This window comes from Lineus longissimus, chromosome 15 (genome assembly GCF_910592395.1).
Source record: "Lineus longissimus chromosome 15, tnLinLong1.2, whole genome shotgun sequence".
NCBI lineage: Eukaryota > Metazoa > Nemertea > Pilidiophora > Heteronemertea > Lineidae > Lineus > Lineus longissimus.
In genome coordinates, this window is record NC_088322.1 from 10,764,222 (window position 1) to 10,787,105 (window position 22,884).

Consider the following 22,884-nt stretch of genomic DNA (forward strand, 5'->3'; position numbering starts at 1 on the left):
GAATGCACGACAAGGAACCAGCATGAACTGCCTTTGAATCAGTGAATTGTATGTTGTTGTATGTGAAAATCATCAGATCGAGTACTATTGTTTCCTCTCTTTGTGTTTCACCTCTTCCTTATCTCAGGCGTAATCAGAACTTTCAGAGGGGAGGTCGCTTTGCCCGAGACGTTTTTCCAAAAATCAGGGGATTCAGCAGTCCATTTCAAGATGTCCTTCAGCAGTGGAGATTTTCGCGGTCAGATTCTAAGGGTTTACTAAAAGTGGGGTCGTTCTCAACCTCAACCCATCCCACTCGCGCACGCCCAAGTAGGTGTTACTAAGTACATGTACAACTATTGCATTATCGAATTCCTTCAGTAAAACAAATATACGACAACACTGATAAAGCTAAATCGGTGATCCAATGACCGCGCCATTTGTAAAGAATTCTGGATAGCAGGCGGGCAGTTACAAGATTGTTGAACGGCATGGCTAAAAATAGGAAGATCTCTCACGAATGGTCACATAAACTGTTTCGACAGTCGGAGCAACCGTGCCAGTGGCTCTGGCTGACCTTGACCGAGAGCGGCGCAACCTTGACCTCCGGTATGACTTTTGTTCCCCGGGCAGGAACGTTAACGGTGTTTCATCGTAACCATCTAAAATTGAAACAGAATGGTTCAGGACACCACTATTCATGCAAAATTGAAGGTGTCGTCTTTGATCTGAAAATGATAATCTTCTTTCGAAATTGTTCATGCAATGATTATGTTAGTAATAAACAAGAAAAAGATATATATGTGCATTCTGATATTGACCAATGTATACTATTTGAACGCGGAGTGAGTTGAAATGCTTCAAATGGCGGGCGATGTCTCTATTTTTGCGGGGCAACGTGAGCAAAAAAGGAAAATGCGTTTCGTGATTTCAGGAAGGTATTGCTACGCAGATCATATGTTACATGTTCATGTAGAACTCTTGGGAAAACCAAATTCTGTCAACAAATCATCTCTAAAGTTTGAATCCAGACAAATAGTTGGACTATGAAGCCGGATCATTTGGACACTTGTCATACATTTTGTACAATACACTATGAAAATACAAGTATATAAATACACGGTAACTACATGTATATGCATGCAATTTCCTCTGTGTTCTGCACAATTGCGAAGGTTATGATTACGGTATAACTTCGACATAAAAATGATGTTTGAGATGATGATGATGATGGTTATTAGTGAAAGTGACCTAGTCGCATAACAAGACACAAAAAATGAATTACTGAAATGGAAATTAGCTTGCAATGTGATAATGACAATGAGATACAGCGAGCATTCCATGACGGTTGTTAGGATAGTACATGGCCTATCCAGAACGGGGTCATCCCTATGTTTCCAGGGTTTTATCTTCTCCGGGTGTTATGGTATTCACCGACACAGTGAAACAACAACATATTTTTTAAGGAGATGTCTCCTATTGAAATAGACAAGGATGGTGTCGGACCTTGGTTTTAGACAGTGAGAAGGTAACACATCTTATGATAAGGTTAAGATAAGGGTCAGGATTAGGAGTGGTGTAGCAATTCATCCCCCCCCGTAAAATGTCAGTTTTTATGTTGTATGGTGACAGAGTAAGGTATATAGTATATAGAGACCATGAACGTATACACATAAGATGTTTACAGTGCATAATTTAATCCTTTGTCACTCAGACACTTAATCCAAGGCATTTCAAACGTCTACACTGGGTCAAGTTCGTGTGGACCGAAACACACCGGGGAACATCGGACCCGGGGAATGAATGCGTATTTTTATTCACATACACTATATGGTCAATTCTAAATTGGATACTAAACTAATTAAGGGAGAGCTGAATGTGTCGTCTGCGAGATGGTCCAATGTGATGAATCAGTACCACAACTTTCACCGCTACATCGCTTCTGTAATTGAATGTAAACAAATTGGTGATCGCGGCTAGTTTGAAGGAAATCGGTGTGATTAACTGATGCATTGACCGGTCAACGTGCAGTATCAGCGACATCGTTGAACAACCCACCAACGGCGGATGAGTTGCCTAGCGTTCGTTATCCACTGCTGCATGTAGATACACATCGTACTGTCTGACAGAGAGGTACACGATTCTCTTATGCAAATAGGTGTTGGCCGGACCTATGACAGAAGTTTTCAGCCCTCTTCCATGTCTGATTTTATGATCCCATGTCATAATTTTGTCCCGAGTCAAGAGTCAGATTTCTCCACCATTAAGACGGCGGAAAAAAGCACCTGTACGAAAGTGGGTCGGTAGAGTCACCAAGTCTTACGCAACCTCATACGCGACACTTGTAAATTGGTTTTCATTATGGTGGAACTTAATTAATTTCCATGCGAAACACAGAAATAATATATAAATAATTCATTTATTTTTAGGTAATTGGGAGTGAGAAACAAGAAGAAACACATTGAATGGCTGTACCGCACATTTGCCAGTGTATAGAAAGACATAACATAACATTTATGGCTTTACAATTGCCCTGAACAGGTCATCGTGTGCCGGATTTAGATTAATAGTCAATTTAAACAATATGTGGTTTGACATCAAAGTTGTTAATTGCCCAACGGTTAAAATACCAGCATAGAAAATTGGATATCTCCATCGGGCCAAGTTGCTTGATAGCCTTCTACTTGGCCTTGGAAGGACAATATGTTATATTAATACGTCATCCTAATACTATCTGTTTTAAGGTAGTCCCCACATGTAGCGGGGAGTTACTTGATGATGGGAACCCCTTAGCCATCATTTCTTTTCAACTAGGGGGCCTCAAATGAAATCACATATATCTTTGTCGGCACAATGCGTTGGTTTGTAAGATGGTAGCTAATTAGGCTAATGGTCGTATTTACTTGGCGTGCATCGTAATCATGAAAAATGATTTGAAACAGCACAACAACGAGAGCATTATGTAAGGGAAAGATATGCGCAATGCGATGTGTATTTACAAAGCGAAATAAGACAAATAAAATCGGCAATTAAAATTTCTGTATAAAGCGCAGTTGAAGTGACCAAAGCGATAACAAGAGAAGGATATTATATAAGTTCAAAATATGAACAAATATTACCTAAACTCAGCCTCACGTACAGGCTGGGTGACAAGCGCTGACGAAACTACCAAACCCGAAACGTTTCTGTCTTTAACAATTGCGCATATTGCCCAAGAACTGCTCAGAATATCAAACAAAGAATACTGATAATTCGACTTGCGAGTTTTGTTATGCTAGTTGATGCTTGCCTACCTTACTCGATTTCTTCCAAACAACATTTCACTCACCTAGAGAAATAGAAAAAAATAGAAAAGATTTAGTGTATAGTTCAATGTGAAGATGAAGAACATTTAGATCTAGTATCTATCAAATTGTTATCTGTGCTCATGCTGTTCATCTATGCGTGTAGATTTACAAAACATATATAAAAACTTGTCAACTTTCGATAAGTCAATATTTGCCCGCCAACGCACAGCGCAAACAACACAAAGGAACTGACTACCACGAATAAGATAATAGGCCCATAATCTCCTACCGACAGATAGACATAAAGTAAGAATACGTGTCGTTCCCTTCCCCCGAAGTGAAGAGTAGGCTTTCACGAAAGCTGGCTTCAGGCCACATAATCGTTTGATCGTGTAAGATCTTAACAATGTTTTAATATCCTGATTTCAGGGATATTGCATTCATTCGCCCTCGTGAGGCGACGACAATTTCATTCGTGAACCCAATGACAAGGTTGTACTACTCTTCTATGATAATTTACATTGACTATCAATCACCTGTGCCAATTATTATGCCGTGACACACAAAAAAACCTATCCCAAACACGTAACACAGATAAACCCATCCCAAACAATAATTTGGCGATTCAATGTCAAATATATATAGTTCTTATTTTGATATTTGGCCAAGTGTCAGTCAACCGCTCCGTCGATTTTATTTTTGATCCAAGCAAGATTATAAAGAAATGCAATCGGGAGTGACCAAAAAGGCTCAAAGAGGAAACCCACGCAGTGAAAAAAGACGCCCACACTATCACTTGAAAACATGCTCTGGTGATCAGGAATCGAACACACGGCATCAGAGGTGACCGACGCTGAATCTCTGATTCACTATAATAATCTCTGAGGTACTGACATGGAACCATGTACTTTATTCGTCGCCATACAATAAGGACTGACACTTTTTACGGGGGGAGGGGCATTTGTAACTGCTGTACTAGTTTAAGGTGGCCTTCAATCAGAGGCTGGACTTTCTCGGAGGGTGGTTGGTCTTAACTCGGAGAGGTGGCAACCCTCGAAGTAGTTTCTCCTGATTTCACAAGTGTTTTTTTCATCAGTTCACTGACTGTGAGTCAGAGAGTACACCCACACATTCTATCAAAAATACCTATCAAGATATCCACACACCTGCGATATTGATACTATTCATGACTTATATCCTGTTCGAAATGACGTTCAATAGAAGGAGGTTTTTGAACTGAGATATTTATCCAAAGATCACTCAGCCTTTATAGAAAACCATTTAAAAGCCTTCATTGACAAGTGTCCAATGTGTATGTAGTCTAGATTTATGCACTAATCAAGTGGCCCATGCCCCTCATTTCCGATTTAAACATACCCGGATTCAGAGGGGAACGGAAGGGAAATACGCCCCACTCCCAATTTTGGCAGACCAACCATTTTCAAAAGTCACCAAGAAGCCAAGAACAACCATGAACAACAAGAACTCATCAACTGCCATAAAAAAACATCAATTAAATAAGATGCGAAAAGTGACTAAAACTTCGTGACGGAAAGGTATTTTACATATATGCAGTACATGGAATCGCCCCCTTATAATACTTCACCCACACATTTCCTTGCAATCTCCAAGTAACAGAGCATTTTTCACAGGTGACGGTACGCATGATGGCCAGTCAAACGCATAATTTAAGGCCAGTCAATGCCTGGAGTCTGTCGAACAAACAGGTAGGATGAGTAACTCACAACAGAAATAAACAACCGATGTTTTCATGGGGTGCATTCCTCATGCATGCTATCTCATATGCATGCATCGTCTGACTGCGTGGCGTGGCGTGGCTGGAGAACGTTACATTAAGGGTTTATACAGAGCAGATAAAGTGAAGAAAAAACGTGTTGTTTTTAGTGGGCAATTATTTGGTTAAGTCTGGTAACACTGAAAACTAGTCGATTCCACCATCTACCAAATATCCACTTTACATTAATGATGCCAAGAATCAAGTGAAATATTGGAAAAAAAACTTTAAAATAGTTTCTCTAGGTGAAATATATCAAAAAAGAAAGTGCATGACACTTTACATGTAAATGTACAAGAAGCTTCATTACCGGTACTTCATAATTGGCAAGCATAGCCTATCCCAGCTCACTCACTGGAACTCAGGTTTCAAACATACCACTTCAAAAGCTCTAATCGGCAAATTTTCGGATAACGTGTTCGGTGTCTGTATCTGCAATACCAGTTGAAATAAGCGTTTGCTTTATTCATAAGCTGAAGGTATCAATAGATAGAACCTTCAAATGTACTTCGGCAAGTACTAGTGCAATATATTTTAAGTGGAAATGTTTCGTACGTTGCTACATTTCGACAGCTGAGCAGGAATCAATCAAAATATATAAGTGGATAAACTAGTTTGACAACAAGAATGCCAAGAGTTTGGAACCTGAGCCCGGTTGTTCAAAACAAGATCTGTCACTATTAACTACGGCTTTAAGTTAACTTGGCGTTAAGTCTAAGGGCTTAACTGAAGGAGATAACGCTCTGTTAAGTTAACGCCAACGTTAGTGACAATTTTTTCTTTGAACAACCAGGCCCTGATGATGTTCATCAGTTACTTAAGAAATATATTTGAGGCCAAAAATTGCAAGATAATGTAAGAAATTAAATAAAAAATCGTTGAGAATTTGTGTGCGAGAGTTAAAGCTAGGGTTCGCTGTAGCAAAAATGTATTCCTTGTATTTCTGCAACGAGGTCTATTACTATTAATATTCATATAAACCTCCGTCGTAATAAATATACAACTAATCAAAGAAATGTATAATGATAGGTCATTGACTTCTTTTAGTTAAGATTATTTCACAAAAAAACCAAAATAAGATATAATAAAAATTACCACGAAAATCTATTACAATGCCAGAGTAATTCAGTCCAACCATGTAGGCTTCTAGTCCCGTATTCAGGAACATGCTGCCTAGGTATGCATGTACTCGTTTTACATGCGATCTCTTGATAAACACCGGAATAAAAATTCCGCGGTCTATCATTTCATTCTTTGCAGTTCGATGCTCGAGCCTGTCCTCACAATATTATTCGCGCGTCCCACTGACCTCATAAGGTTACGAATTAAAAAATGCAGGCCGAGACAGAGCTCGATAGGCTGTTTAAAAATCTTCCAATAACTGAATAAGTGGTCGAACAATTTATTCTGCGTGGGGATCAGGTAATGGAGAGGTTCAGATTTTGATTCGAGAACGAGGTGATTTCTTTCTCTGGTTGACGTCATTAAATCAGGTTTATTATATTGTCATTATTGCGCTTATTACCTAACATTAAAACCACACACTGGGTGATATGAATAAAGACTAGCAAATGCTTTTATCTAAAACTCCATGTACAATTACACTAGGCCTTTCTGTACAAAATTGAAGTAAAAGCATTTACCAGACTTTATTCATATCAGCCACTGTTTCATTGCAGTTCTGGCAACAGGCAACGCGATTTCCGAAGCAAAAATTCCGGCCTCGTTCTCGTTCTTTGATCAACATCTTAACCTCTCTATCCTTCTCGTGACAGCCGAAGATATATTTTTTGAAACAGTAACTATGATGTAAAAAGAGACACTGATCAATGATATCATTGTTGACATTTAGGCGGGCAGCACGCAGAGATAAATGACAAGAAGAAAGAACATGTCGCAGAGGTTTCGACCCCTACACCAACACAATCACCCAGCCGGTGCCGTTGTGACAGCGGATAAAGTCCCCCTGGAGTCATAGTCCGGTAGCATTGTATTTGACCAATTAAACAGCATGATCTATTGTACCGCTAACCCTAACCAAAACATTTAGCAATGCGGGCTATCGTTACACGGACTATCAGCCCTAGGACTACTATCCCCGTCACACCGTGTTCAGTCGGCGTTTTATAGCAGGCAACCCCCAGGAAGAAGGTGGTCCCTGTTGTATATGGTTCTTTGGAGACCACTTGAAAACCGTCAATACCTAAGAGAATAATATTGCATGACTGAATCATTTGTCTCTAGACTCTCTATCCTGGGACATTTAACACCTTTACACCGGTCATCTATGATTCAGACGCGCAGGTTATTGGCAGACATTTTGCTTCTAGAATTCTAAAGGTTTTTTTTTCGGAGAAAGCCTCTGCATATCTTCAACAGGTCAACACTCAAAATAGCCCAAATATGCAATCATTCAAGTGACAACCGCACACTGGGCAAACTCGATATTACTTTTTCAATGCTTCTTGACCAAACATAAGGGAAGTTTGATAAGATGCTATCAACCTTGTCAAGTAGTTGTCTATTGACCTGGAAACCAGGTCATCCCCTGAAGGGCTTTGTCAACAGAGACAGGTAGTTGACCAGAATACTCTTTTTTTCTCCTTGAGGCCGTTGGAATTTGCCCGTCTTTTTGTGATTTTGATGGTGGGGGTGACATCGTAAACTAGGAGCAGAGTCAGGTCAACAGCTCTCACCTAGGTCCGCTTTACAAACAATGGGCTCAATTGATCTATCGCAAAGGTCTTATCAGTAATCAAGTAGAGAAATTCGATATCTATAAATCAAAAGAAGTAGAAGCGATAGAAGGTTGACTATAGGTACAGTCATATTGGCTAGAAGTTGATATTCCAAAGCAATTAGAACTCCTTCAAAATAGAGAGATTGCCCAATTAAAACATAGGAGGCTGTTCTCTGGAAATCAGAGAACTGACTCCCACCCTTGAAATAGGCAATCGCTTCGTTTTGAGATAGTTCTAGTTGCTTCAATGATTTCAAGTTCTAGCCAAACTTTTTTTCTGAATGCATGGCTGCTTTATTAAAAAATTCTGACTGTCATCCCAAAACTGAAATGAGATTTGAGCAAATTGATGCGTTATCAAAACAAGTTTTAAGTGCTTGTCATTAGGATAATCACCGGTTGGCGGGCTCTTTAGCATATGACACTAATTTCTGACAAATCTCTGAAGTTCCTTCAAAGCAAATAGATAATGCCGCATTGAGGATAATTTGATGGGGAACGAGTGTTGACAGCAATACTTCTTCATGTTGCCTGGTACACCAAATGTATTCTTCCTATAATCACGACGAGTTTATTGATGCGGTTCGTTTGGTAACACGAATCGCACGCTAAAACGAATATGTTACATCGAATGTTGTCTTCAAATACCACACATCTCGAGGGTGGAGCTAATGTGTACGTCAAAACTGAAGCGCCTTGTCGAGTTTGTCTGCATTCGGCGAAATGGTAGCTCCACCCGAACTGTTAATGTAACAAATTGTCTTGGGGAGTTCGGCTCTAAACGAAGTATCATTTTGATGGTGTCTTTGTAGTGCATTCAAAAATAATGATCTGAGTTCAGGACCAAAACACAGTTTTCTTTGGCGTTTCTGAAGACGTTATGCATATTGATGGGTGCTGCTGAAGAACATTCAGCCAACGAATTCGTTTGCCGGGCGGCAGTAATGACTTCGAATGCAATCATGAGCCCAGCCTGTCAGCAATAAAGACATGAGCATCTTATATTCCAATAATTGCTACAGCCACTAAAAAACAAATTTAAAGTTTAAGTGCTCTGTGTATAATGAATGTTGCATTTCCGGGACGCGATGTTGACATATCTCAGATATTTCTTCGAAGTAAGGTTATTCAATATGGATGAGGATCAGTAGTGCATGGTTGTGTACTTGCAAGAACACATCCCCATCCTTCCATACATGATGTAAACTATCAAATCGGCCGCCTTCCATCTTGGATTCGATACCCGACACTATTAAACCTTGCTTGGGACAATGCGCAAGTCACTTCGCTACGCCCTTGAAATGGGAGGTAGCACCGAGATTGTCAGTAGGCTTATCTGCTACCTGCGCCAGGGCAAGGAATGACCACCAACGAAGAGGTTTACTCTTCTCGCAGGCTGAAAAAGGCCCCCAATCGGGGAGGCATGTAGCCAAAAAATACCAAAGTCGGAGTTTCATGGTCATATTTTCCCTGGGCATCAACCACATTGATAAGCATCACCCCCACACAGTGACTGAACGCCAGCGTAGAAGAAATATTGACCTAGAGGACCTGGCTAATGTCAAAATACAAATATTTCGTCCGATGTTCATCGGTACGAAACAAGAAGATTGTCTGACACTGCACATCTCCCACCCAGCACTTGACATTTGAATACCGAATACATCCAAGCTAAAACCAGCAGTCCGACTTTCCAATGCCACTTAAAATTATTCTGACAGTGTAATGCCGCATCCGTTGAAAAAGGACATCGTCAATAAGAGAATTACTGATCCCATATATCACCCCGCATATCGGACACCGCAACCGCCTTTCACAAAATTGCCGATTTTAATTTCTCTCTTCTTCACAAGATATCGGCTTTTGCTACTTCAATGTCTGTTAAGTGGTATTATGGAACCTTTTTCAAGCTCGGTATCTTGGCGAATGTGAAGCAGCACCAGAAGACGAAAGCAGGGCCCTGAATATTATTTTGAAAGGTTTTTGATGCTGCTGACAAGATTACTAAATTGTTAGAGAACAAGTCTATGAACGCAGTTCACGTACGTACCCAAGGATATATGGTCATTATCACTCAGTCAACAGAATAGGCTGTCTCATTAAAAAAAATCGTTGGGGCAATAAGTACCAACACAGCCTAGAAACCAAGGGTGCTGGGACATTCAATTTGTTATGAGATCTAATTGATTCATGCATCAAGCATATGCGTATTCATTCAAATATAATTTCCGATAATTTCTTTCTTTGATTGACCCCTCAACGGATACCAACAATCGATGATTAAAGTCCAGTGATACCACAACGACACCAGAAAAGAAGAGCAGCCCATTCAATCCCGTATCCGGTTAGTCTGGGATTTCGACTAATCTTACGTCAAACCACTTTCCAACGGACATGTTGGAGACTGTCAGCCTTGTAAGGTTCGATCGATCTTTTAAGTCGATTTCGTGCTTCATGAGGTTGCAACGAGGATTTCCATTCACATGCAGAGTGACTTCTAAACTTCAGACACCAGATCCTACTTCAAAGGATGTCATTTTGATTGGAGCAGGAGATTACTCAAAGGCGAAGTAGATTTTTGTTACGAAGATTCTTCAGAAGCTCATCATAAAGCTGATAGTGTAAGAGTCGATAGCAATTCCTCTCCTATGGGGTCATCCATATAATTATGAGTACGAGTACAAAATGCACTCTTTTTTGGCAGACTCCTTCTCCCCCTGAAAGCGTTCTTTTAAAAGTGTTGATTTTTGAAGATACGAATAAACTCAATAAAAAATTTCAGCGTACTCTTTTTTAAAATGTTGATTCTTTTGGACGACCTATTAGAGATAATGGGGACCAAATTTCGCACAATGTTGGTGAAAGAAACCATGATGATGTAACTATTACAGTGGTTTCAGTACAGACTATAAATCCGTGTACTACTGCATGCACAAGGCTCGCATACACCATGAAATGTGATAGACGTAGGCCCGCGTTATATGTACATGTACAAATATCAAGAATCAGTATTTACAATGACAACAGAAGTGGAAAAGAACTTTTAGTCAAGAGCTCCTTGAATACACCTGGTTCTAAACATAGATTCGTTGGCAGCTCCATACACAGTTAACATGCCTAGGCCTACATCCGCGCTTCACCTTGCTATTCACACAGGCGTGCACAGTCACGGGCGTGCACTAACACTCATGTTCCCCAGTTCCTTTGTTCCCCGGTTTTCTATGTTCATCGGTTTCTATGTTCATCGGTTTCTATGTTCATCTGGTTCTATGTTCCCCAGGTCCGATGTTTTCCAGGTCCGATGTTTTCCAGATCCGATGTTTTCCAGGTCCGATGTTTTCCAGATCCGATGTTTTCCAGGTCCGATGTTTTCCAGATCCGATGTTTTCCCTGGTGTGTTTCTGTCTGTACTGTCTTCTGTACTATGTTACACTTAAATGCGATATCGGATTTTTCTTTTGACTTGCACCGAATGCCTTCAACTGATCTGTACACATTATTATTATTTGCAAATTTCATTAACCTGCTTTTAAATGCTAGGCTCCGTGCCGGGCGGCTACCGGCATAGCAAAATCAAGTTTGTTATAGTCACACCTTATGAAAGGTTATGAAACTCTTTGCTTCCAAATTCATTTCTTTACTCTGTACCCAATGTTGTCTAGAGCGCACAATAGTCTAATTATGTGTACTGTTTTCATCTACAGGCAAATTTCCAGGGGCGTTTAACCTTAAAATATCGATTCGCGAAAAAAAATCGCGCATATTTTTTCATTGGAAAAGCTTGAAGAAGGTCGTCCGCCAAACTAAAAATCATGAAAATGTTATGTTTTAAAGAAATTCCAGCTAATCACAAAAAAATAATCGGCGCGGACATTTTCAGGTTAACGGTTTACAAAATGTGTATAAAACATTGACAATGATCCACCAATATTTTACTACGGCTGTGTGGTAGCCAGGCGGATGATCAGAGAGCCCTTGAGAGGTATTCGAATGTTCATAACTCGGGTGGTTCTCGAGTTCAGGAGAGTCCTCAAATGTCGAAATCAGATTGTGGCAACGGATGAATTTACTTCGACTCACGGTACTTGAAAATGAGAGCTGACGTTCAATACGATACTGATGTATATATTAGGCAGACTCAGTTGTATCAAACACCGGTTAAGAAATTTATTTGAGTGCGGGAATGTGAAAATTACATTATAGAGAGGTTACGCACCCTTCCAACTACCACATTTCCCCCTACAGCAACTAATTTTGCTGAGACAGTACGTTATCTATGTCTAAATGTGCAGTTGCACACAATTTGCACGCCACTCATTCATTTGTTAATTACTAAATGGGTAAGAACCCGAAATGGTAATAAACGAGGCGCTTTGGCAAATTAATTTCTGTGTGGACTAATCAAGTATTGCCATTAACATGATAAACAACAAAAGCAGTGATGAACTAGAGTAGTCACTGTTTCACTGGAGGATTCAGCGAAGCAAAAAGGATGATGATATGACCCAATTCCATGATCATAGCGAAATAGAGCGAAGCCAGTTGAACGATTTCAAGGTCGAGACATCTAATCTAACCCGATCGGGTGAACCACCAACAAGCTTTAAGTGAACACTGGCTGGCTAGCATTTCCAATTACTGGAACCCATCAATCCAAGTTGATTTGAACAGCTCGATTTTTTTAGTGTGTTGAGATTTACAGGTGCCGTATATAAACGAAGGAATCCACACATTGTGGTGGTTCGAATAGAACATGCTAAGGATTAGTTTACGTTTACTAACTGGTACTGTAGCTAAGATAAAGAAACGATGGTTATATTTCACCTCCCTGAGCCTCAAATGAGTAAAAAAAACGCAATTTTGAATACTTTTAAAAATCGCCCACTTCGCAGAGGGCATACGGCGGCCAAAGCTAGAGAATTATGGTCTTGAAATGTTTTTATCGGTCATACAGTCTGGATAGGCTTTTAAACGTGAAGGTGTTATGCTGATGACCGGTGATACATTATAGCTCATCAGATAATTTTAACAAGTTGATGTTAGGTCTCGTAATGAAATGGGATGTTTGGTTAAATTGAGGTGATGATAAGGTCAGTAATCACATGTACGCTTTACACAATGTTATATCGGCCACACATATACTTCAAGTCAATTTACGACGATGAAGCGAACTAATGCAGTGTCAGTTGAAGTCGTATGCGTATAGAAACGTATAGTGATTGTTCAAACTACATTGTACGACATGTTTATCAAAACATGTCGGACTTTTCATCTTTAGTAAACTCTCTGTCCAGTACCGAAAGCAAGTTTGTCAGATGTCTAAGACATTTTATCCTACCGCATCAATATAAATTTTCTTGAATGAATTTCGTTACTTGACGTATGATTTCCACTGAATTACAGGCTAAAATTGCCCAAAGACACCAGAGTTTGATCTCGATCTTTGTTTTCATCAACAACATTGTTGTCCTCAGCTACAGACTAATCATAGGAGTATCCTATATCACGTCGATCTATTTTAGATTCGAAAATGTTCCTTTTTTTATAGTAATTACATGTAAACCGAATCAAATTGAAGCTATATGAATATCTTTCACATGCTTTGACGAATCTTGTTAGTGTAATCTACAACGAAGTCGAAATGTCTGCAGAGAATAGCATCCACTGGGAATCTCCATACAGTCGTTTGGTTCACGTACCTTAAGCGTGTTAAATATTCACACAGACATCGGAAATCTGAACCAACTGTTTAATTAAACCTAAACGATGTACTGTACACAGTCGTGGAATGAGAAGAGTACACTGAAATATGAACAGCGCTCGTTCTCATCAGCCCACTTCTAGAACGAACTCTGCGAACAGGTAGGTAGTCAGAAACGTTTGGTCAACACTAACGGCATGCACGCAGGATGTAGAATGGATGTGTTATTTCCTCATGGGTATGCATCAGAGAGCATGGCTATATCATGAATATCTGAGTTGGTATGCGACTCGCTGATTTATTACTATTGCCTACGAAAATATTTCTTTTGACGAACTGTGGTCAATATAGTCTGTTTTCGACTTGAGTCTAGAGGTAGTTCCTTGCAAGAAGTTACTAGCAGTTTACGATGAAAGTTTCACTCCTTTGAAACGGTCAATATTTGAACAAGCACCTTGCAGGCAGAACACGAATCCTTACATGTATCAAGGATCGGGGCTGGGATTGTTTTAAATCTTGTTGGGCAAATGAATAACACTATTTCAACAAGCGTGTGTTATGGCCAAGGACATTTAAGGCGATTTCTGGCCAGAAGCACACCGGGCAAGTAATATATGCCTCGGCTTGTAAGGTCAATATGTTTACTTTCGGACCCCAAATAACACTATCATTTGCACTGCCACTACACTACATAAGAGCAGATTAGGTTGACCTCGACGCGGAGAGATGGGAAATACACCAAATGACTCCAAAACTAAAATGATTTGAATCCATGGCTGGCGCTAAACATGTTTACCATCGTACGAACACATACAAATCGACCCTATCCACGGCAAATACAAGTTGTGTCCTTAATTTAATATATATTGAGAGTTATCAAGAGGCAGACGAAAACCGAAGGAGGCTCTTAAGTCGACGAAATGGTTTTTGATAAAACAATTTCTATTCCTGACGTGACAACTACCCGAATACTGCTGCCTTTCTTCAACCGAAATCAACAATATTTCGACCAAAAACTGACACGCTGTACATAAGATGCTGCGGTTGCACGGTTGGTGTTGGGATTTCTAAAAGTAAATGAAATTTGTGATCTTCATATGGAAGCATTGACAAAATATTTAGTGGTATGCGGAATCGTGAATGAGGTACTTCTAAGCTCAAATTGAAGGAAATGGTTTTTTGAAAGGCGGATAGCTGTGCTACCGAGGAGCGTCATATTTGAGAACGGACATTCAGTTCGTCATCCATCCCCTCAGACCAAGCCTTTGTATCGTTCACAAATACACTCGTTAAGACTGTATTTAAGAAACGACCGAAGGCCTGCTATGGGAGGACGCTCTTCTTCTCTTAAGATTGAAGATAATGCTAAGAGTGGCATCTGTTCCAGCAGATGCGGTATAAGGAGACAACCAACAGCCGCAGTCAGTCCTTCACTGTCGTACTTGGCAATCCGCGTTGAGTGTGTCCGGATATCGAGTAACAAAAATCGTTCTTCTGCGGGGCGCTCGTGTTCCTCGTATCAGTGAGGTGAGATCAGTGATGTGATATCCATTGCCTTCTTTGAGTGATTAGATAGTGATTGGTTTACAATCAGTAGGATAGTATCCTGGGATGACCCACACTCGTCAGTGATGGCTACACTCTCTTTAGTTATGATTAGACTCAATTACTTATGGCTTTGTACACGATGGGAATATCAGCCAGGCGAGCCGTGGATTGAAGATATGGCATGATGTCACAGAGAGCTGGTCGGTTTTACATACTTTTGTTTAGCTGAAAGTCTGTAGGCGGTGACCCAGCATGATCTTGAACGTGGCTGGGTCCTCTACTGGTCATTTCGGGTGGTGACTCGTTTTCACGACCGAGGCTCCTCATCAATCACCATCTCCTCGTTTTTGCCGTCTTTCCAAAGAGTCTGTTCGATTTTTCAAAAAATTGTGAGCTTATGTCAAAGCCACGAGTCAAAGCTATTAACTTCGTTCCAGAATATGAATCAACATTTTAGCCTCTCCTCATATATCACGCGCGTCAAAAATAAAATCCAAAGAAATGAAGCGGCATTTCCATTTCATAATAGGATGCAGCTGTCCAAATAGAACATCATTGGATCAAATCGAATCTATATTGATTGATCTGGCGATTAGGATATGCTGGGGCTGCCGTCGCTGCCGTTATCAAACAGTCTTTAGAGATCAAGCATTAAAAGTTGAAGTCAATCAGACTGGAGAGGGCTTTTTTAGGCTGGTAACCTAATTTCATTGGCGAGATTTTTTATTGAGAATATGTCGAGGACGAGACATAAGTTCTTTCGATTTGAGAATATGTCGAGGACGAGACATAAGTTATTTCGATTAAATTAAACCCGCTGTACATGCATACAAGTACATTGTGTACTACAAGGTTTTTACCTCAAATTGAAATTCTAATATTATTGTGATTTTCAGTCAACTGGAAGTAAAAAAACGTTTTGATATATTCAATACAAAGAAATCTTCAAATAAAAATCATGCATGTCGTATCCCGAGGATATGTCATATGAGGATGCAAAGTAGCTTTGAGACTGTTGGAAACTGTTCAGGGTCATCCTGCTCCTAATCCAGACATCGTTATTGACTCCAATGAGACGACTGGTTCATTATAGTAAAAAATATTTGGTTAAGGTGAGCACTGATTAGGGTAAAGCCTTCATCAAATCAGAATGTGCATGCGTATAAACTAGTAAAACCTCACTTCCGATACACATAAATTAAAGGAAAGAATAACAGCTAAGATTATCTGAATGAATTTCGTAGTTTCCGATTGTTTGCTGAAGTATGACAATTCTGGCGCTAATTCTGTTCTCCATCAGATTTTCTTTAACACTAGTGGACAGCCTGTACATGTAACTACCAAAACCGATTGATGAAGTAATGGCTTTTTGATTATACACGTACGTATTACATGGTAGATATCACTAAAACACCATGTGACATAATAGATTGGAATGTCTATGAATTTTACACAGCATAATGTAAACTAATAGGTTTGTCACTAAATTTTTATCAATGGAGACAGAAGCTGCATTAGTTGACTTCTGCCGGGTAAAATCGAATCATCGAAGAAGTCATTTGTATGTGCGCGCTCCCTGCCTCATGCTAACAATAACACAGTCACGTGTGTACTAATCCGTAGAGCTTTCTGGAGAATGTCCTGGTTTTTACGTCAAAGACGATATGAAATGAACTCCTCAATAATAATTCAGAAGTAACTGCCTCGAACGACTTTCCCGATGATTAATATGCCTACCCTTTGGGAGCTCTGGTTGCAGACAGCAATTACAATGACAATCTTTCAGATAGCTCGAAAATATTGGTGATTTGCTCAGCCACCGTAAATAATCTTTGATTTTATTAGGCAATGTTGACGATTTTTGCTTACAGACAAAAGTCACTGGCCTGTGGATTACCCGCATTGCAAAAGCAATTCGGTTTCACATTCATTATTCAAAAGCCGCCGAAGAACAAGACAAGTTGAGTAAACGTCGCGACCAATATCGCGGCGAATTGGACCAATAACGAATCACTATCGATAAATCATTTATGAAAACTTGTGCATCAATAACTTTCTCGATGGTCTTGGGGCGACCCTATCAATGCAGATTGATGCGCGCGATGAGGCTGTTTGGGTTGCAGAGAGAAGTTTAGGTCAACAACGTTGCACCAGTTAGCTATCCATAACTTGACTGCGGGATAACCATCTCTATTGATGCCTCGCCAATATCTTTCGGCTGCAGACTGCAGTTACGCAAAAATACTTTCTCCCTCAATCTCAAAATCTTTGAAGAGGATGTAAGAATGTGACGCCATTATTTGTTCAGAATCACTTGAACATGTTGAATAATGCTGTTGTGAAGAACAATACTTGATGAAGTGAATATAGTTCTAAGCACCGAGAACTAATGTTGACTCAAGGAAAGAGTCCAAGATCGAATCCAAACATCTTGGAGTCATTACTATTATCACGCGTAATATGTCTTCTAGCACTCGGTCGAGTAGGGGAGAGTAGACGGAACCTCATCCACATTAATATCGAGTTACAGCGGTGTATGTACAGAGTTTGTCTTCACATTTGGAATAATATGTTCAAAATTGGCCCTGGAAACTGGAACAAACAAATACCAGTCGTATCATGTAATCATGTAATATCAAAAGCACAAAGCTTCCAGTCGATCGTTGGTCTGGATACTAGTGAATACATGTACTTATTAGTATGATTGTGGCTCATGACAAAAACTGCCATTGCCCGTGCTTTTTTCAGTATGTGGTGATATTGGAGTCGCACAATAGATTTGGAGTAAGTCTGCAACTTATCAGCTTTGTATACGTACAATAGTACATATCAATGTAAGTTCTGCATCGCCGCTACTGTTAACCTCTTAACATTCGCAGACATTTTATTTTCGCAAATAACCTCGATTTGCGAAAATATTATTTTGAAGGGGAACTGAATTTTTTCATGATACGCCAAATTACAAGCAAGATGTAAAAAATGTCGAATCGCAAAAGTAAAGAGTTCTGAAATTCAGTAAGTCAAAACAGTATAGCAAGACAGAAACCGCATAACGTCTCCACTTGAGAGATCTCGATTAGTGACGACCCATCAATCATGACAGAACAATTAGCCTCTCCTCATCAGATTGACACTAGATCACATTCACATTTATCACTGTCACGTGACAATAACGAGGCAGGACAGCCAATCAGAATGAGGCATTATGGTGAGGTCATCGGGTGCATCGTATGAATCGACACCGAGAGATTGGTAGCCGATGAACCGCAGATTGCGAAAGGATATTCTCATTCGTTTAGTAGTTATCTTGATTGAATGGGGGAAGGCGACAAGGCCAATGAATAAACTGGTGATGTACTATATTACATTCGAAAATCAGACTCGATTCCAAGAGAATCGACTCGAACTTTAGTACACAAATCCGCCGTTGATGCCGCCATTGACGCCAAAAACTAACTTCTTTTGAACTCGATTCTAAAAACTTCTTTCATTACTAATATAATACGGAAAATATTTACACTTCATCATAATACATATACCATATAGAAAAAAGACCGACCAAAAATTCATCTTTTTATTCGGTCCCAATCGCAATTTAAATAAAATCAGTTTATAGGAAAACTTCGCTGCTGCCGATTCTTATAGTATCTCTATCACTTCGGTGATTGCATGGCTTTGCAGTCGGTAAAATAACTCAGTCGACGGGTCAAAAGAGACTCTTCAAAATTTTACTGCGCCCGGCAACAGCAAGTACCGAACTGTTCACAAACTTTGGAGAACGTAATTTCATAACGTGATTCATTCGCAGATGCAAGTCATCGACCTCGCAAGAATCACTTGGGATGAGCGAGATGATTATACACCCGATTATTTCCGTTGTTAGAGTGGGTGATTTTTTCAACAAAAGTATAATATCATATCGTTAATGGTTTGTGCAGATAGCAATTCGATTTCCGCTGGTTTATTATCACAATGCGAATATTAACTCAAGAGGCAGAGCTTTGTGCATGTTATCACTATTCCCCCGAGTGATTTCCGAATTCATAACCGATATGTCCGAAATTCTTCGTAATGTTCCTGTTTAGTGTACAAAAATGTGGTTCATGCGTTTTGTGGTTAGAAAATTTACCACCAATTTAACTGCACAGTCAGAGTATAACCGTCATCTTCATTAATCGTTCGATGGTGACTACTGAATAGGCAATGTTGTCAACAATGCTCATCGTTATATAATGTCACAAAAGGCGTGGGTTTCATACCTATCACAATTTCAATTTCAGGTTTTGGTAGACTTGCCTCGTGCCCGGGGCCTCGTGACTCTCAACGCCGGACACCGGCAATTCCTCGGCACGAACATGTTGCATAGACAAAGGGAGAATCATTAAACAAACCGAGAACCCAAACCAACCTTTAAAACCAACCCAGAGCATAATGCGATTTTCATTCACCAATTAAAATACATTAATTTCAGGAACCTTCTAGTCACCCAATCAACTACTTATCGAGCAATTCTTAGCTATCAAATAGCTCTCCATATCCTCTATGATCACTAATTGAAAGCAGCGTTATCTAAATTGAAAGATTTAAATAACGCTCATTGGGTGCAGCGCCGATACGGAGAGGATATTCAGTTTCGATTTATCACAAATTTTCTGACAGTTACGACATTCTGGCGTAAAATGGGATGGTACTCAACAAAACATTTCTGGAGCGATGATCAAGTAACGGTTGCATTCCATTTAGAAAGTAACTTTAAAATCTCCTGGACCCATTTGAAGATTTTGAATAAGCGCGGCGAACCGATGAAGTTTTAACCAAATCTCCAAATTTTGTATCCGGTTACGCAGGCGCTCTCACGATCTTCAGGACAACCCCTTTTTAAAAATTCACCCCACCAGTCGAGACTTATATCGACCCCACAAGTATTAAGAAGGTTTTATACCAGATATTAACGTGTCATTCCCGGCGTCTGTAGAGTTCTTGTGGTCACTACATAAGATGGTGTCCCTTGAGAATCCAAAAATGGCAAAAACCTTCTAATCCTAGTTTGGAATGGCGATTAAATATATAAATTCGATTCACATTCAGAAGAGATAATCTGGAAAGACTTGGCAATGCTTAGAATTAGAAATTGAGCCCCAAGCAAGGTTAACTCATGAGGAAGGAAGTCTGAGAAACAGCAGTGAAAACTGTTTCCCGATGACTGCTAGCAAACCATCAGCAATACATCACCATTTCGACATCAATCGAGTACCATCCCCGCTATAATGGAGCAACTCTCAAGAGACCAAGTAGAAAAAGTGATGCTATTGATGTAAACATCTCCGCAGATAGTCAAACAGAAGCCGCATCAGAGCATTCTTACTCAGTGCCATGAGATCCACCGAGACCAACCGCGATCGAGGAGCAAGCAAATGTCACGAGCCATCGGGCTAAAAAGTGCATCTACTGAGGCAGCTTATAGAACTCCGGAAATTGAAACCCTCAATCACAGCTCATATCGATTAGAGATAAGTGAGTTCGGTGCTCACCGAAAATCGAACATTGTTGACTTGGCGCCAAGACAGCGCGCCATCAGAAGTGTGCAATCAACAACAACAAAAAAATACAAAAATACAGAGAACATGTAGTGAGGAAAGATGCTGTCTCGCTGCGTTTTCTATCATTGCATCGCTACTAAACTGCACCACAAAAGCTTTCATAAATGCCTGGCAATGACGGCAATTTCTTGATCAGTACGCTTGCTTATATCTCACACCGGCATGACAGGGGACCCGTTCATGATAAGCGTTCAATACTTCAAGCGAAGATGGTGGTTTCCGCGTGTGATAATTGGTGTGCATGGGCCTATTATTAACATTAGTGGCATGGGCTGCTGATATTAGGTGGTGGCCCAACTGCCCGAGATCAACGATATCACAACAATAGTAGTCGAACACCCACGAAACAAGCTTCCATCTTCAAAAAACCAAGGCAATGCAACACCAACTTTCTCGAAATAACTCCTCAGGCCTACATGTACCTGTGAATGCGCGCCTATACACTCGCAAATGCGTGATTTACATTCTTGGCAGCAAACACTGATGATACCATCGATCTGTATCAGAGAGCGGTGGCTATCCATCCATCCCATTACTTCGATCAGCAAATAACCATCAGTGTCTGAACGATTTACGTAAGTGTGTGCATTCCCAACCTGCATCCTATCATAGATCATACAGGTATCATTGGCTTGGCATCTTAGAGGGTGTAACATTGATATCATACCTGATCATGAGAAGATTATTTAATTCAGGCGTATTATGCGCATACTTGTAGGCCTACAGACTTATAACATATCTTGAGAAGCTGTGTAGCTACATGTAAGCGGTAAAGCCCTTAAACTAGCACCTAATAGGTCCAAGTGTTGTACAGAACTGCAATTCCCAACAGATTTAAGCACGGTGATGGCCTAAATTTTAGCTCCACTCTCGCGGTATGGTGAAAAACCGAAACCGACATTTCAGTATATATTCTGAAACACCTGAAGCTCCGAAAAGATCAGATCATGACTGCTTCCACATTGTACCAACCCAGAGCAATTCAATTACCTTGTACCAAACCGCTGCGGCCAAAGCGAGACCCAAGGTATTTTACAAATTCAGCAAGAAGAAGAATAGTAGTTTTGCCATTCTTATTTGCTTTGATGAGCGTGTTCCTTTCTGAGATTGGAGGCAGACCAGCACCTGACTCTGAATCAATGTTCTTATCATGGGTACCAGAATACATTCCTTACATCCAGGCCTAGAAAGCACCGTTGGCGCTTCAGCTTGCTGGCGATACTTCGCAAGGAAAACAAAGCAGAAGTGGATTAGGCGTTGAGAAAATAAGACAAGAATTGGCTGCTTTCATGGGAGGTAGTTATAGTTAATGAAAACACTAAGATTCGCTTATCCAACTTACTGTTGATGCCAGGCATCATACTTTATTGTTATATAGCTTATACATGTACATGAATATTCTCGATAGTTCAAGTGTGGCGAGAAACCGCATCGAATATCAGGACCCATCATCCCAAAGCAGGCCGGTATGTTTATTTGCCCTTGCCGGTCTAGGACTCTCAACCCGATGTAACTGTAAGCTGTTTCGTGGGGGTCGATGTCAATAAGATTTGATTTACATAGTGTCGTTCTTGAAATACACTCGACCTTTGGGTGAGCCTGGCCCAGTTCCATACTTCATACCAACCCGATTGATCATCAGGAATTACCAGAAAATATATGCTGCATGATTGCCTACCTCCAGCGTTATGGGAAACGAAATGACGTACTTATTTCCACTAATAAGCTTATTCATCACCTTTTTTATCCCAGATATATATACTTTAGTAGACATAATGCACAGTGTACCGGAAATGCATTGAAAAAAGTTTGGCAAGTGCATCACCTGTACTCGAGTCGGGTACATGTATCAGTGTGGGAGATTCACTTGGCAGTATTCGCATTGTATGAAAATATGGGAACAGGCGGCACTGTGTACAGTTCCTTTTAAATAGACCTCCATGGAGGTCTATTTAAAAGTATATATGGAGGTCTATTTAAAGTATCTCCATGGAGTTCCTTCATAGATACTTGTCTATTTAAAAGTATCTATGCTTTAAGGAACTGTACACAGTGCCGCCTGCTCCCATATTTTCATACACAGTATTCGCATTGTAACAATGTCTCTTTGGTTCTGCATGTAGCTTCTTACGATGCATATGCTGTCGCGTGAATCAACACACTGATGACGTTTTAGAGATCTTCGGAAAATGACTCAAACGTATGCCAAATGAATGTGACTGTACTGTGACTTG

The 22,884-nt window shown here is 40.2% G+C and overlaps 1 protein-coding gene across 12 annotated transcripts in view; it reads right to left on the bottom strand.

Annotated features, from left to right (window-relative positions):
• LOC135499555 (uncharacterized) overlaps positions 1-22,884 on the bottom strand; it is a 67,385-nt gene that overhangs the window by 36,459 nt on the left and 8,042 nt on the right. For 11 of the 12 annotated variants that reach the window (XM_064790403.1, XM_064790394.1, XM_064790393.1 and 8 more), the window contains exon 2: positions 498-641. The exons of the other annotated variant lie outside the window; for it this stretch is intronic. In XM_064790403.1, coding sequence (XP_064646473.1) covers positions 498-641 — 144 coding nt within the window. The remainder of the gene's footprint in view (positions 1-497; positions 642-22,884) is intronic. 12 annotated transcript variants of the gene reach the window in all.